The sequence below is a fragment of the Chiloscyllium plagiosum genome, unplaced genomic scaffold (genome assembly GCF_037043375.1).
Source record: "Chiloscyllium plagiosum isolate Xiang-an unplaced genomic scaffold, Cpla_swu_hap1 HiC_scaffold_29, whole genome shotgun sequence".
In the NCBI taxonomy this organism is placed as follows: Eukaryota; Metazoa; Chordata; class Chondrichthyes; order Orectolobiformes; family Hemiscylliidae; genus Chiloscyllium; species Chiloscyllium plagiosum.
Window position 1 is genome coordinate 34632399 of NW_028270167.1, and position 16477 is coordinate 34648875.

The 16477-nt window shown below is 42.3% G+C and overlaps 1 protein-coding gene across 2 annotated transcripts in view; it reads left to right on the plus strand.

Moving 5' to 3' along the window:
* The first annotated feature begins 3040 nt into the window (after window positions 1–3040).
* Window positions 3041–16477, plus strand: part of ei24 (EI24 autophagy associated transmembrane protein) — a 55321-nt gene continuing 41884 nt past the window's right edge. The window contains exons 1-3 of one of the 2 annotated variants that reach the window (XM_043676873.2): window positions 3041–3093; window positions 12339–12451; window positions 14941–15089. In XM_043676873.2, coding sequence (XP_043532808.2) covers window positions 12410–12451; window positions 14941–15089 — 191 coding nt within the window. In that variant the 5' untranslated portion in view covers window positions 3041–3093; window positions 12339–12409. Of the gene's footprint in view, window positions 3094–12003; window positions 12112–12338; window positions 12452–14940; window positions 15090–16477 lie in introns of those variants that run through there. The other variant, XM_087976483.1, reaches the window with a different exon arrangement.

Genomic DNA, 16477 nt, shown 5'->3' on the forward strand with positions numbered 1-16477 from the left:
GTTTATAAAATCATTAGAGGCATGGATAGTGTGAATAGACAAAGTCTTTTCCCTGAGATGGGGGAGTTCAAAACTAGATGGCACAGGTTTAAGGTGAGAGGGGAAAAATTTAAAGGGACCTAAGGGGCAGCTTTTTCACACAGAGCGTGGTGTTTGTGTGGAATTATTTGCTAGAGGAAGTGGTGGAGTCTGGTACAATTACAACATTTAAAAGGCATCTGGATGGATATATGATTAGGAAGGGTTCAGAGGGATGTGGGCTAAATGCCGGCAAATGGGACTTGACTAATTTAGGATATCTGGTTGGTATAGACAAGTTGAACAGAGGGTCTCTTTCCTTGCTGTTTGACTCTATGACTTAAATAAGGGGATCAAAACTGTTTTAGATGTGGTCTAACTAGTGTTTTGTATTTGCAAGACAATTTTTAAACTCCATTCCCTTTGGAGTAAAGGCCAAGAGTCAATTTCCCTTCCCTATTATGTACTAAGGGTTTATGCACAAGGACTCCAAATCTGTGCTGTAGCTTTCTGTGGTCTTTCTCTATTTAAATAATATTAGGCTCCTCTATTCTTTGTGCCAAAGTGCATAATTTTACATTTCCCCACTTTATATTTCATTTGCCAGGATTTTGCCCACTTATTTAACCTCTCTATATTGCTCTGTGGACTCTGTGCCATCATCACTTGTTTTCCATTTTGTCTTTGTGTCATCTGCAAACCTGATTATAGTACGTTCACTTGCCTTGTCCAAATCATTAGTATATATTTTAAATAATTGTGGCCCCAGCACTGATTCCCATGGCACTCCACCATTTATAGGTTGCATTCCTAAAATTGCCCCTTTCATCCCAACTCTCTGTCTTCTCTTAGTTAAACCTGTATGGGAATATCTTACCTCCAACTGCATGGACTGTTAAGTAGCCCCATGTGCAGTCACTTATCAAATGTATTTTGGAAATTCAAATATATTACATTTACCTGTTTCCTTTTATTGATCATGCATGTTCAGTTCAAGATGTTGGCACTGGTATGGTCCATTGTGTTCGGGTTTCTGAGCCTGTCTGCTCTATACCAGCCGTATCCTTCATCTTTCTCATTCTTATTTTTCTTCATCTTCTGACGTTGTGGTAAAGCTGGAACAGTGCCGGTAGCTCAGCTGCTGTGGTGGCAGTGCCTGGTAGGCCTGGATTGTGGACTCTTGGCGGGGTTAGCATTGCTGCACCTGGAGTGGGGACTCCTTGAAGCTGAGACACCTTGCAGAAGCACTGGAGCTTTGTTTTGAAGACCCCTTGTATGGGAAGTGAATTCTATTCCTGTACTTCATGGCTACCAATGACACCACGAACTGCCAGTTCAAAGTGGAGAGGATCACGAAGAAGATCATGCATATCGACATAGACACCAAGTATTTGCAGAAATGCAGGAGAGTAGGACTACGGATCATGAACCCACTCAAGTCTACCTACAACACAGATTATATGGAGAGCTAATATTGCCGCGTCTCTCGCAAACTCCTCAATCATCTTGTGCATCAACTCTACAGCAGGCGCCATAATCTTGAAACCAAGATGGAGTCCACACTCTCCACTTGCATTCAAGATACAGCAGTACAGTTACGCGATATTGCCAAGCAGAACACTTCAGCTGTCCAGGACATTCTGCCTTGGACCTTTGGGTGACCATCCTCCAAGGCAGACTTCAGGACAAGCAACAACGCAGAGTGGCTAAGCAGAAGCTGATACCAAAGCTCAATACCCATGAGACTGGCCTCAACCGGGACCTTGGATTCATGTCACACTATAGGTGACCCCACTGCACGATATACTCTCTCATGCATGCACACTCCTACATACTCACACACCCACGCAGACTCTCTCATACACAAGCTCTCTCTCATATGCACACACGCACCTGTCAGACACATACCCCATCACACCTGCGCACACGCTTAACCAAGCTTGCACACACACACACACACACACACATATATATATACACACATGCTCTATAATGTACACTCACATGCACATTCTATCGTTCATACAGACGCACACAAAAAGGTTTATGGGGTGAATTTGTTTTTGCAGAATTATATTTTATTTTGCTAAAAAACTGCATGAATCTATGTAAAACTATGCAGAGGGCTTGTCAGTCTGACTCAACATTGGGTCACAGACGGACTTCACACCTATTGTTTGAAAAGCTGAGCTACCTTGAGAATGTAATTTAAAAGAATTTATGGGGTTTACATATCAAAGAACTGAAACCAGCATATCCCATTCTAAAAGATGAAATATTTAATCTAAACTTGTTTAATGTATCACATCTCCATGACACTGGACTCCTATGGCTATAAATTCTGTGATCATGATCTTATTCTCCACAATCATCTGAAGAAGGAGCAGCGCTCTGAAAGCTAGTGCTTACAAATAAACCTGTTGGACTATAACCTGGTGTTGTGTGACTTTTAACTCTATTCATGTAATTTCTTTTTGCTACTGGGTGGGGGGTGGAGGAGGGGTGGCATGGTGGCTCAGGGGTTAGCACTACTGCCTCATAGCACCAGGGTACCAGGTATGATTCCAGCCTTGGGCGACTCTGTGTGGAGTTTGCACGTTCTCCTCAGCTTTGCGTTGGTTTCCTCCCACAGTCCAGGTCAGGTGAATTGGCCATGCTAAATTGCCCGTAGTGTTTGGTGCACAAGTCAGAGGGAAATGGGTCTGGGTGGGTTACTCTTTGGAGGGTCAGCTTGGACTTGTTGGGCCGAATGGACTGTTTCCACACTAGGGAATCTAATCTGCTCAAAATGGCACTGAATTGGGGTCGCAAAGACTTTTCAATGTATCTTCCTAAATATACGTGACAATAACTGACCCACTCAACAATTCTGATTAATGTGTTATTGCCCGCTGGGAGTTGTAGTCTCCCGCATTGCCCGCTGGGAGTTGTAGTTTTACCGTATAAACTGTTGGAAGTTATAGTTCCGGCAATGAACTACATTTCCCGGCGGTCAACTCGCAGCGCATGCGTGCACTAAGAGGTGGCAGGGAGCGGGCCTGTTGTGTATTCAGAGTCTCGCCTTTGAGGCGGCGGGTAAGTGATCGCCGGCTACCAGGGTTCTTGAGGCCTATGCCTGGGCACTTGAGGGGACAGTCTGCTTGGCCGAAGAAGGGCCCTGGCTGGGTCTCGGACAATGGCAGCAGCCGGCTCTTTGTCCTGTTTCCCAAGAGCATGCTCTCACTAGAGTAGCACAGGCAGGTCGGCATCACCGGCCCGGGTGGGGGGGGGGTGTGAGATGTGGGGGGTGTGAGGTGTGGGGGTGGGGGCTGGGTGTGTTAATTATGTGGGTGTGAGGAATGGAGGTGTGGGGGGGGGGGGGGTGGGCATTCTGTCTGTGATGAAATGGGATGTATAGAGAATATCATGATGGTCTGAGGGCAAGTCACTGAACCCCTTTCATCACTTGGAAGAAAAAACACCTATGTGCTACACCCGGAAATGTAGAGGAGAGAAAGAAAATCACTTTCCAAAATATTTGCCCTTTAAGACACCTTTTGTGTTTATGAACGCTGGTGTGGGTGTGATGATGTGTCACATTTTGGAATAAACCACATCAGAGAATAAACTAGTGTGGCATAGACTTGGTGTGTGACATCTCTTTTAAGTTTGGAAATGTTGTTAGGATCTTCCAGTTGTTAGAGTTTAATATTAATCATAAAATAAGTAATTTACTGGGTGGTATTAAAATGCACATAATATTTATAATATTGGTATGAGGTTCAGCAAATAAATATTTTATTACACCAGTTATAAATGAATTCCCGATGCAGATTGTATAATCCCACGTTTCTATAGAGGAATGTCTATATCTAACCTGGTGTAAAATTGTTGTTCTCCTGAACTGAAACACATTTCTTTTAACTGATGTGTGCTGAAATATGTGATGGTATTGACAAGTTCTCCTAAAGGGTCAATCTTCAGCTGATGTCCTCTCCTGAATACCTCTACTCCTAAGAAGTTGGGGCTGCACGGTGGCTCAGTGGTTAGCACTGCTGCCTCACAGCGCCAGGGTCCCAGATTTGATTCCAGCCTCGGGCGACTGTCTTTGTGGAGTTTGCACATACTCCCCGTGTCTGCGTGGGTTTCTTCCGGGTGGTCCAGTTTCCTCCCACAGTCCAAAGATGTGCAGGTCAGGTGAATTGGACATGCTAAATTGCCCATAGTGTTAGGTGCATTAGTCAGAGGGAAATGGGTCTGGGTGGGTTACTTTTCGGAGGCTTGGTGTGGACTGGTTGGGCTGAAGGGCCTATTTCCACACTGTAGGGAATCTAATCTAATCTCTAACTGACTAACTTTCCCTCATTAATACCCCTCTCCCTAACTAACTGACTTTTCCTCCTCTCCTCCACTTACCTCCCTCAGGCACCCATCTTCATCTTCAGTAGCACACGCTTACAGGTTTTGTTGTAAATCTTCTGATTCCTGATGACGAGCTTATGCTTGAAACATCGATTCTCTTGCTCTTTGGATGCTGCCTAACTTGCTGTGCTTTTCCAGCAACACACTATCAACTCTTCAGTCCTCATTTTCTCTAAATTTAATCTTCTGCCTATCATCTGGAGAAGAAAATATTGGTGATGGCACAGATTGTGTGCAGATTTTTTTGTGATGCAGGAGTGCACACATCAGGAAACCGGATGCTGGGCAGCTCCATAAATCTAGTGGATTTGAATGCTAAGTCTGCATTGTTCCGGGAGGGTTTAAAAATAAGCGCTGATTCAAGGCTTATTGACCCCTTCTTATTCAGATGTATCATCTGAGCTGTTTGGTTGAGACCCAAATCGTTAGACACTTTGTACCTAAATGATATTGAGATACCATGAGTGCTTTCTATTTTTCCATTAAAGAGCTACAATGGCACATTTGGTCAAATGATGGTACAAGCTGGTATGGTGATGTACCTAATTCTGCTACAATAGTTATGCAATTGAAAGGAGTTTATTAACAGATTTGTTTCCGTGGACAGTTCTGTATTTTTATAATGTTTGGATCTTTTAGTTTGAAGATGGAGATTTTTTCAGAAACATTTTCCTGATGAGTCATTTTGAACTGGTAGCTTGTACACGTTTGTAGGATTGACTAACTGAGTTCATTCTCTTTTGAGTATTTCCTGTTTACTGAAATCTGCAGTTAAATATCCCATGCTCCACAGCAGCATCAACGATGGACTTTTTTTTTGTTTTATTTTCCTTCCCTTCCAATTTCTGTATCAGGAAGTCACAAGGACATCACTTACCAAAATAATGTTTTCTAGTAAAATTGACTGTTTTTGGGGATTGAGGAATGGCTACCTTCTACTGCTATACCCAATGTGCTGTTCCCGGCAGAGCAATTGCAGAGCATTTGTTAAACTCTGCAGAGCTTGGTTGAAAACTTGGACTTTGCTTCCGCCTATGAAATGTGTCATTGTAAAACATTACTTGCCCTGTCCTTGAAAATTACTGCCATGTTCTTTATCACTGAGAACTGAACGTAATGCTGAGAGAGGGAGATGAATAAATTGTCATTGCCCAGAGTAAATAGTTGTGACTTGGGATGTGAAATGTCAGTGAGCTGAGTGAACATAAGAAATAAATAGAAGTAGGCCATCTGACCTGTCGAGCCAGATCCACCATTCAATAAGATCGTGGCTAATCTTTTTGTGGACTCAGCTCCATTTACCACCCACTTATCATAACCCATAATTTCTTTACTGTTCAAAAATCTATCTTTGGAATTATGAGTGATGGTGAATGGACAAGAGGTGCTGAATTGAAGTGCAAGACACGTGTTTATCAAAGTCACTTTGTTGTCATAGAGTCACAGAGATGTGCAGCACAGAAACAGACCCTTTGGTCCAACTCGTCCATGCTGACTAGATATCCCAACCCAATCTAGTCCCATTTGCCAGCACTTGGCCCATATCCCTCTAAGCCCTTGCCATTCATATACCCATCCAGATGCCTTTAAAATTAAGGGCTATGGGAGAGTGCGGGTAAGTGGAATTGAAATGCCCATCAGCCATGATTAAATGGCGGAGTGGACTTAATGGGCCAAATGGCCTTGCTTCCACTCCTATATTTTATGGTCTTAAATGTTGTAATTGTACCAACCTCCACCTCTTGCTATTGTCTACCTTGTATTGCAGCATCTGCAGGTTTTTGTTGTCTCCACCACTTCCTCTGGCAGCCCATTCTATGTGTGCACTACCCTCTGCATGAAAACATTGTCCCTTAGGTCCCTTTACATTTTTCCCACTCTCACCCGAAACCTAAGCCCTCCAGTTCTGGACTCCCCCCACCCTAGGGAAAGGATCTTATCTATTTACCCTATCCGTGCCCCTCATGATTTTATAAATCTCTGTAAGGTCACCCAACATTCCAGGGAAAACAGCCCCAATCTGATCTGCTTTTGGGGATTTATCCACCTTTATACGTTTTAAGGCATTCAGCACCTCCTCCTCTGTAATATGAACATTTTCAAGATGTCACCATCTATTTCCCCACATTCTATATCTTCCATGTCCTCCTCCACTGTAAACACTGATGCAAAATACTCGTTTAGTATTTCTCTCTTTCTCTCCCTCCCCACACCACCCCATCTCCTGCAGTTCCACACTTAGGCTGCCTTGCTGATCTTTGCTAATGATGTGACCGGAACCTATTCCTTGAAATTATTGCACTCCTACATAACACTTTTACAGTCTATTTTTAAAGAACAGCTTCCCAGAGCATATGCAACAGGTTTGTTCCTGTTAAATCCACCCTTCAACTATACAAGAGGTGCATGAATGGATTCCAGGGATGGCCCACAGCTATATTGCCAGCTGTGAGGTCGCTGACACTCAGTCATTGGCTTTCTCACTAGAAAGTAAGTGTCAGCATCAGGAGATGACCTGCAGGACTATAAACAGTTCTGTGTTTAATTTGAATTTTAATTCAAATTCTAATCAAATTTTAAAAACTTCTTGTATTTAGTAAAATTGCTTCAGCTATAATACTGGCTAGTTTGATTATTCTCAAGCAACAAGAAAATTTGAATTCAGTGGATAAGAAAACATTTGTTGCCAAGGGAATGCCAGGTGATGTATGGATTTTGGCCAGTGTTTCAGTTTAACATGCACTAAAGGCAAAATACTGCAGATGCTAGAATTTTGAAATTGAAACAAAGTACTGGAGAGACTGAGCAGATTTGACATCAGAAATGCGAGTAGAAATTGCTGGAAAAGCTCAGTAGGTCTGGCAGCATCTCTAGAGAAATCAGAGTAAACATTTTGGGTCGAGTGACCCTTTTATTCGAACACAGATCTGGCATCATCTGTGGAGAGAGAAACAAGTTTACATTTCAAGTCTGATGTGACTCTCTAATTCAACAGAACAAAGAACAATACAAGTCAGGAACATGCTCTTGGCTTTTCTTACTAAAACTTCCACCACTTCCTCTGGCTGCATGCTGCAGGCACTCGCCACTCTTTGTATGAAAAACTTGCCTTGCACATCAATTTTAAACTAACCCTCCCCCTCCAGACCTTGAACCTGTGTCCCCTAGCAATTGACCCTCCCACCATGAGAAAAGCCTCATACTTTACACACAATCCATGTCATTCACAATCTTTTAAACTTCTATCAGATTGCCCCTCAATGTCCTGTATTCCAATGAAAAATAACTGTCTATCCAACCTTTATTCATAGTTAAAATCTCCTATACCAGGCAACATCCTGGTAAACCTTTTTTGTACTCTCTCCAAAGCTCAGGTTGTGAGTTTGCTTGCTGAGCTATCAGTGAGCCTCTAGTGAAGCGCTGGTGTTCTGTCCCGCTTTCTATTTATGTATCTTGGTCTGTTAAGGTGGGTGGTATCATTTCTGGTTCCTTTTCTTAGAGATTGGTAAATGGGGTCCAAATTGATGTGTTTATTGATAGAGTTCCGGTTTGAATGGCAGGCCTCTAGGAATTCCCATGCATGTCTCTGTTCACCCTGTCCTAGGATGGATATGTTGTCCCAGTCGAAGTGGTGTCTTCCTATGTCTGTGTGTATGGATACTAGTGATAGTGGGTCATGTCATTTGGTGGCTAGTTGGTGTTTGTGTATCCTGGTGGCTAGTTTCCTGCCAGTCTGTCCAGTGTAGTGTTTGTTGCAATCTTTGCAGGGTATTTTGTAAATGACATTTGTTATGCTGGTTGCTGGTACAGGGTCCTTTAGGTTGATCAGTAGCTAGTTCGAGTAGTTTGCTAGTCATCTCTGAGACTACGGAGACAGTCCATAGCATTTGCATCCTTCTGGTAGTGTGGTGACCAGAATTGTTCACAGTATTCCAAGTGTAGTCTAACTAAAGTTCTTTAAAGCTGCAGTATAACTTGTGTAGATTAGAGTAGTGCTGGAAAAGCTCAGCAGTTCAGGCAGTATCCGAGGAGCAGGAAAATCGACGTTTCGAGCAAAAGCCCTTCGGGAATACTTTTGCCTGAAACGTCGATTTTCCTGCTCCTTGGATGCTGCCTGACCTGCTTTGCTTTTTCAGCACCACTCTAATCTGAACGCTGGTTTCCAGCATCGGGTAAATAGGCAAAGTCTTTTCCTGGGGTCGGGGAGTCCAGAACTAGAGGGCAAAGGTTTAGGGTGAGAGGGGAAAGATATAAAAGAGACTTAAGGGACAACTTTTTCACACAGAGGGTGGTACATGTATAGAATGAGCTGCCAGAGGAAGTGGTGGAGGCTGGTACAATTGCAACATTTTAAGAGGCATTTGGATGGGTATATGAATAGGAAGGGTTTGAAGGGATATGGGCCGGTGCTGGCAGGTGGGACTAGATTGGGTTGGGATATCTGATCGGCATGGATGGATTGGACCAAGGGTCTGTTTCCATGCTGTACATCTCTATGACTCTATCTGCAGTTTTCATGTTTGCCCTATATAACTTGTGTATCCTTATACTCGATGCCCCTTCCAATGAAGGTAAACATGCCATAAGCCATTTTAAAATTAGCTTACCTTCCTGTGCTGCCACCTTCACTGATCCGTGGAGCCATACACCCAGATCCTTCTGCATATCAATACTCATAAGAGTTCTGCCATTCACTGTATAATTTCCACATTGACCTTCCAAAATGCATCATCGAAGATTAAATTCCATATGCTGTTTTTCTGCCCATGCCTCCAACTGATCTATATCATGCTGTATCCTCTGACAATCCTCCTCCCTATCCGCAACTCCACCAATCATTGTATTGTCCACAAACTTACTAATTAGACCAACTAAGTTTCCTCCAAATCATTTATGGAGATCACGAATGGCAGATCCCTTTGGAACACCACAGTCACAATCCTCCATTCCAAGACGCATCCTTCCACTGCTGCCCTCTTTCTTGTATGACTAAGCCAGTTCTGTAACCATCTTGCCAGTTCATCCTGATACCATGTGACTTTACCTTTTGTACCAGTCTGCTATGAGAGACCTTGTCAAAGGCTTTACTGATGTCCATGTAAGCAATATCAACCACTTTTCCCTCATGAGTCATCTTTGTCACCTTCTCAAAAAACACAATCATGTTAGTGAGGCACAACCTCTCCTACAGAACTGCACTGTCTATCATTAATAAGTCCGCTTGCTTCTATATGCATATAGATCTTGTCCCTGAGAATCTTTTCCAGTAATTTCCCTACTAATAATGTGAGGCTCACAGGCCTCTAATTTCCAGGATTATCCCTGTTGCCTTTCTTAAACAATGGGATGTAGGTTTGCTCACTGAGCTGGAAGGTTCACTTCCAGACGTTTTGTCACCCTACCAGGTAACGTTTTCAGTGGGCCTCCAGGTGAAGCACTGTTCTTGATTCTTGCTTTCTATTTATATATTTGGGTTTCTTTGGGTTGGTGATGTCATTTGCTATTCTTTTTCTCAGGGGGTGATAGATGGGGTCTAACTCGATGTGTTTGTGGATAAGAGTTCTGGTTGGAATGCCATGCTCCTAGGAATTCTCGTGTGGGTCTCTGTTTGCCTTTTCCTAGGATAGATGTGTTGTCCCAGTGAAATGGTGTCCTTCCTCATCTGTATGTAAGGATACTAGTGAGAGAGAGTCATGTTGTTTTGTGGCGAGTTGGTGTTCATGTATCCTGGTGGCTAGTTTTCTGCCTGTTTGTCCAGTGCAGTGTTTGTTATAGTCCTTGCACGGTATTTAAGTAAATGAAATTAGTTTTGCTTGTCTGTATAGGGTCTTTCAAGTTCATTAGCTGCTGTTTTAGTGTGTTGGTGGGTTTGTGGGCTACCACAATGCCAAATGGTCTGAGTAGTCTGGCAGTCATTTCCAAGATGTCTTTGATGTAGGGGAGAGTGGCTAGGGTTTCTGGATGTGTTCTGTCTGCTTGTTTGGGTTTGTTGCTGAGAAATCGGCAGACTGTGTTCATTGGGTACCCATTCTTTTTGAAGACATGGTATAGGTGATTTTCCTCTGTGCTGCAGCGTGTGTTAGCTTTTTGAAATAATATGCTGATGCAGCTTCGTTTGTGGATGTTGAGATGATTACTTCTGTCGTTCAGTATTTGGTCAGTATGTGTTGCTTTCCTGTAGATGCTGGTTTCAAGTTCCCCATTGGCTGTTTGCTCTGCTGTGACATCCAGGAATGGCAGTTTGTTGTTGTTTTCCTCCTCTTTAGTGAATTTTATGCCAGGAAGGGTACTGTTGATGGTCTTGAAGGTTTCCTCTAATTTGTTTCGTTTAGTGATGACAAAGGTGTCATCCACGTAGCGGACCGAAACTTGGGGTTGGATGGTTGGCAGAGCTGTTTGTTCAAGTCTCTGCATTACTGCCTCTGCTAAGAACCCTGATATCGGAGATCCCATGGGTGTTCCGTCGGTTTGTGTGTAGTTTTTGTTGTTGAAGGTAAAGTGTGTGGTAAGGCATAGGTCCACTAGCTTGACGATACTGTCCTTGCTGATGACGTTAATGGTGTTTGCTGTATATGTTTTTGGGTCTTCTAATAGTCTAGTCAGTGTTTCCTTGGCCAGGTTAATGTTGATTGATATAAACAGGGCTGTTACATCAAAGGAGACCGTTATTTCATCCTCTTCGATCTTAGTGTCTTTGGTCTTCAGGAATTCTTGGGTGGAGTGGCGTGAGTCCTGTACTAAGTGTTAGTAGAAATGACTGCCAGACTACTCAGACCCCTTGGCATCATGGTAGTCCACACATCCTAAAACAGCAGCTAATGAATTTGAAAGACCCTATACAGACAAGAAGCAAAACTAATGTCATTTACAAAATATCGTGCAAGAACTAGCCACAAAACGACATGACGCTCTCTCACTAGTATCCTTACATGCATATAAGGAAGGACAACAAATCCATCCAAGGACGAGCCAAACAGAGACACACACGATAATTCCTAGAAGCATGGCATTCCAACTGGATCTCTATCAACAAACACATCGAGTTAGACCCCATCTATCACCCCCTGAGAAAAAGAACAGGAAATGACATCACTGCAGGAAATGACATCACTAACCCAAAGATACCCAAACACATAGAAAGCAGGAATCATGAACAGTGCTTCGTCTGGAGGTCCTCTGAAGATGTTACCTAGTAGGGTGACAAAACATCTGGAAATGAACCTCCTAGCTCAGCAAGCAAACCTAGATCCAGAACCTCAACCTGAACTATAAATCTTCTCAAAACTCGCATTGTGTGTTCTCCGGTCCTCTGGGGCATCACCTGTGGTCAAAGAGGATACAAAGCTGTCTATCAATGCTCCAGCAATTTGTTCTCTTGCCTCCCTCAATATTCTGGGATAGATCCCATCAAGACTTTCTTTCTAATGACATTATTTCACTGCAAATGTTGACAGATGTGCTCATGTTTTCCAGCACACTCTATTTTTATTGTTGTTGATGGCATTTTTGTTTAAGAGTAAATAAATGATGTTTTCCATATCTTCCATTTCAGTTTCTGGTCTCTTTAGTCAGCTTTTCCCCATATTGTATGCACAAAAATGGTGATATTACCATTGTAGCTCTGGGAAACTTAAGAAGTGAAATCTGAGTGAGAGGCTGATCAACAAGAGACTACTAAGCGAAGTAATGCAGGTGTGATTATAAAAGTAGTCTGTGTTTCTTGATAGCTATTCAATAAACTGTTACCTTGTTCTCCACTTCTTTTTGCCAATCCTTCTGATGCTGTCACACGTGTGCATTACCCCATCTGTCACCTCTGTTCCCTCCCATCGCTCTTGCACCCCCTTCCTCACACTTTCACCTGAGTCAAAAGCAGCCGGTTAGTGTGACTGACCTGGTGATATTACTCCTTTCCTCAGCTATCTGGGCTGGCTGCTAGCTCCCACAATGAGATGCTCTTGTGAAGCTGTGGTGTACAGTTGATGCTGCTATGGCGGATAGCGTTAAAACATTCCTTCTGGATGTTGTTAAGGTGAGTGTCCTTTACCGTTAAAACTGTTCTAAGATGCGAGGTGTAGAGGAAGATTTCACACAGTCAAAGTTGTGAATTTGCAGATGAAATCCAGCAAAAATGAAATTCCAAATTGCAGATTTTTACTTAGTTTGTGCAATGAAAATCAATCTTAAAAATTATGTTTGATATACTTAGATGTTTATGCTACCACTACGTTAAATTTAATGTGACAAGATTGGCATTCCTGCATTCAGAACTTTCCTGCCCTCCCTGGGCACAGAGATTTCTTTCCCACCTGTCCTGAAGGTGGTTGCTCTTGCAGAGGTGTGTTTTAACATTCATTGACAACTTGCTGGTACCTTATCCAGGTCGCTGATTTTAATAGACATTGAGTCTGTGTTCCCATCATTCACAAATGTCTTTTAGGGAAGGAAATCTGCTGTCCTTACCTGGTCTGGCCTACATGTGACCCCAGACCCACATCAATGTGGTTGACTCTTAAACTGCCCTCTGTGTAATTATGGATGGGCAATAAACGCTGGCCTAGCCAGAGATGCCGTCACCTCGTAAATGAGTTTTTAAAAAGCAGGCCAATTGGTTCATGGACAGTTCAGGATGGGCAACGGATTCTGGCCTAGGTAGGCATAGACCACCCAAAGAATTTAAAATGTCGCAGATGAAGGCTTGTCAATTATCGAGCTTCTGTTCCCTTCACTTAGATCAAGGTTGAACTCTGCAGCCTTGTTACCTGATCAGTGGCTCTGCAGAAAGATGGAAAGTCTTCAGTTTCACTGATTGCTCTCTGCAGTGTATCACTGCACTTCATTTACTTGCTATTTAGATATGTATGTAACCAACATGTTAAATTTACAGTGACATCTGAGCTTGAAAAAACGTTAAATTAAATCTCCCAGTGCATAAACAAGGAGGGAATTTCCATTAATACAACATTGTTGGCGTCCTCTGAAAGATGTAAGATTCCTCACTGCCATTTCATTACTTTGAAATATACTTGCATTGACTTGAGTATGAACAGAACAATCCCACATGCAGTAATTGTGATGGAAACAATAGCTTTAATGCATTGAAGACCCCAAGAAAGATTTACTGGCCCTGAAGTGTATTCAAAGGAGGTTCAAGAGAATGCTCCCAAGAATGAAAAGCTTAACACATGAGGAACGTTGAGGACTCTGGGTTTATATTCAATAGCGCTTAGAGGATATGGGGGAATCCAACAGAAATATAAAAAATATTGAATGGCCTGGACAGAGTAAATGTTGGGAAGTTGTTTCCATTGGTAGGAGAGACTAGGACCTGAGGGCATGGCCTTAGAGTAAAGGGAAGGCCGTTTAGAATGGAGATAAGGAGGAACCTCTTCACCCAGAGTGGTGAATCAACTGAATTCATTGCCACAGAAGGCTGTGGAGGCCAGGTCATTGAGTATATTTAAGACAGAGATAGGTAGGTTCTCGAGGATCAAGGGTTAGGGGGAGAATGGGGTTGGGAAACTTATCAGCTATGATTGAATGGCGGAGCAGATTCGATGGGCTGAATGGCTTAATTTCTGCTCCTATGTCTGATAGTCTTATTTAAAAGGCATTTGGACAAATACATGGATAGGAAAGGTTTAGAAGGATATAGGCCAAGTGCAAAGAAGTGGGGTTAGTGTTGATGGACATTTTGGTCGGCGTGGACCAGTTTGGGTCAAAGGGCCTGTCTCCATGCTGTAGAATTTGTATGACTCTGGGTACTGCCCTGCTTCCTGCAACTTCATCTCAAGTGTCAGGAAAGGGGTTTGTCATTTGCCCATTTAAACCTGGACAATGACAGTTTGATCTTTTCGACTGTGAGCCACCAAAATTGACTCTGATTTGACCAAGGAGGGAATATGTGCCTATTTAATTCCCTTTCTAATATAATCCCAGGTTAACAAATTGTCAGCCAAGACAAGTGTCAAACCCAGACCCTGGGAAGCATGGTCATGACTATTTGAGAAGTTTTGAGTTGAATTTCCATTATTGGAATTTCAATTGATTGAAAATATTTGAGTAGGTGAGGACTGTTTCACAAGAAGATGCTGGGATACTATTGTGCTGAAAGTGCCGTCTTTGTTTTGCAACTTATTGTGGTTTATGACTTTTGTTATCAATTTTCCTGGATTTTTAATACATTTTCCTACTCAGAGTTCAGCTGCACATTTGTCAATTTACATGAATTCCAAAATTGTGTTGTTTTCATTGGTTTCTTCAGCTCTTTGGGAGTTGTCATGAGACATCGCTGTTGTTCGTTTTAGGGAGTTTTAGGATGAAAGCTGCAGGTTATTTTTGTTTTCTGTTTTTCAGCATTGCCTTGTCGAGGATCAGAGGAGTTAGTGTCCATATCTCCGGACCAGGAATCCTGGGTTCAAGTCCCACCTGTTCCAGAGGTGTGCAATGACATCTCTGAACAGGTTGGTCAGAAAATAGTTGGAAAAGCTCCCGAGCTCGCATTGTCTACTTTTATTTCAGGGCATTAAAGATTCCGTCCTCGGCATACGAACCATCTCCAAGCTCGATGAGCGCATTCACCAGAAACGGGAAGAACAAAGGAGGAAGAAGGAACAGCGCAGCGTACTGGCACATCGCAGGGCCCAGATCGAAGACAAAAGAGAGGAAAAGTGAGTTAATACTGGCTACCTGCTGGCAAATTCTTTAAAATGTAGAATGAGCAAGAAAACTGCAGGATGGAGTGGTGACATATTTCAGAGATGGAACAAATTAAATCAGCACAGAAAACTTGACTTTTAAGGCCTGAAATCGTATGAAATGCATTTGTCTGAAATTACTGACTGCTACTTTATTTGGGGCACTTTTGGTTTTTAAATTGTCAATGTCTATAATAAAACAGGCGTGAACATAATGGGTGAGGAGAGCATCTATATCCATTTGGAACTCACCAGTATAACTTCAAACACTGGATTCAACAGTATTTCACAAAAAAAATGGGAATTCAAGGGAGTTCAACATGACAGGGAGATTCAGTTTTCTGAAGATTTGTCATGGGTATAAAGCAGAAAAGCCCTGATAGGGAGCAGAGGTGAAAATATCCTTGTTAACTTGGGTGAAACTCTTGCTAATTTGAGGGAAAAAATGAATGTGGAAAACCATTTTGGGTTTGCATGATCTTCTAACATTACTGACAAAATGTGTTGCACCTCTTTCACTGGTTTTGTCATGACCTGATCTCCCCCGACACAATCATTTTTTAAAACTTTATAGTTGCTTAAACAAGAGAGTTGTTAATAAATATATAATTGTCACTGTAACTTGCTTTCTCACGGCATTCTTGAGAGATGGCATAAGTACCATCTTCCTCAAGAGGTCTCTCAAATCCCATCATAAATCTTTCAAAGCAATCAGTGCAAATTGCCAAATATTTGAGCAAAATATGATGGGGGCGTACAAATATTCAGATTTTGAGGAATAGAGTATAAAATGGAAACAAAAACCTAAGACTATTCAACAGCAAGGGTGTTTTGAACCAATCTACAATTATTTTTTAAAAACAGCATACATCCAGCATTGGTGTCTCGCCTGAAACTGGGACAAAGTCAACTCCAGACAATGAAGTCTCCTTATCTGTCAAAATTCTAAAATAAAGTGACCAGAAGTTCCAGAAAGAACAAATTGCAGTCTTTGGGTTTATTTTAATAAACATACCAATATCAAATTTCCTCCATTCACTAATTTTAGTGCATTACTTAATGTTTTTAAGTTAAATTCTTATTTACACTCCTTACACAAGTTAAAGACTGTGTTAAAATAGTATCTGATTGGGATTCAGTGATGAATTAAATCTGTAAAGCAAGAGTTGCAGAAGGAGAGGTGGGTTTTGCACATGTGCTTCTCCTGCACTCATCCCCACCTGGAATGGTAATGGTTATTAATTTAACTTTCTTCATTCCTACTCCGAGGCCTTGAGCTTTGGGCTTGAGGTTAGGTCATTGAATTGCAGGGTAGCAATGATGAAGGGGCATATGAAAGATTGGGAATTCATTCTGCTATA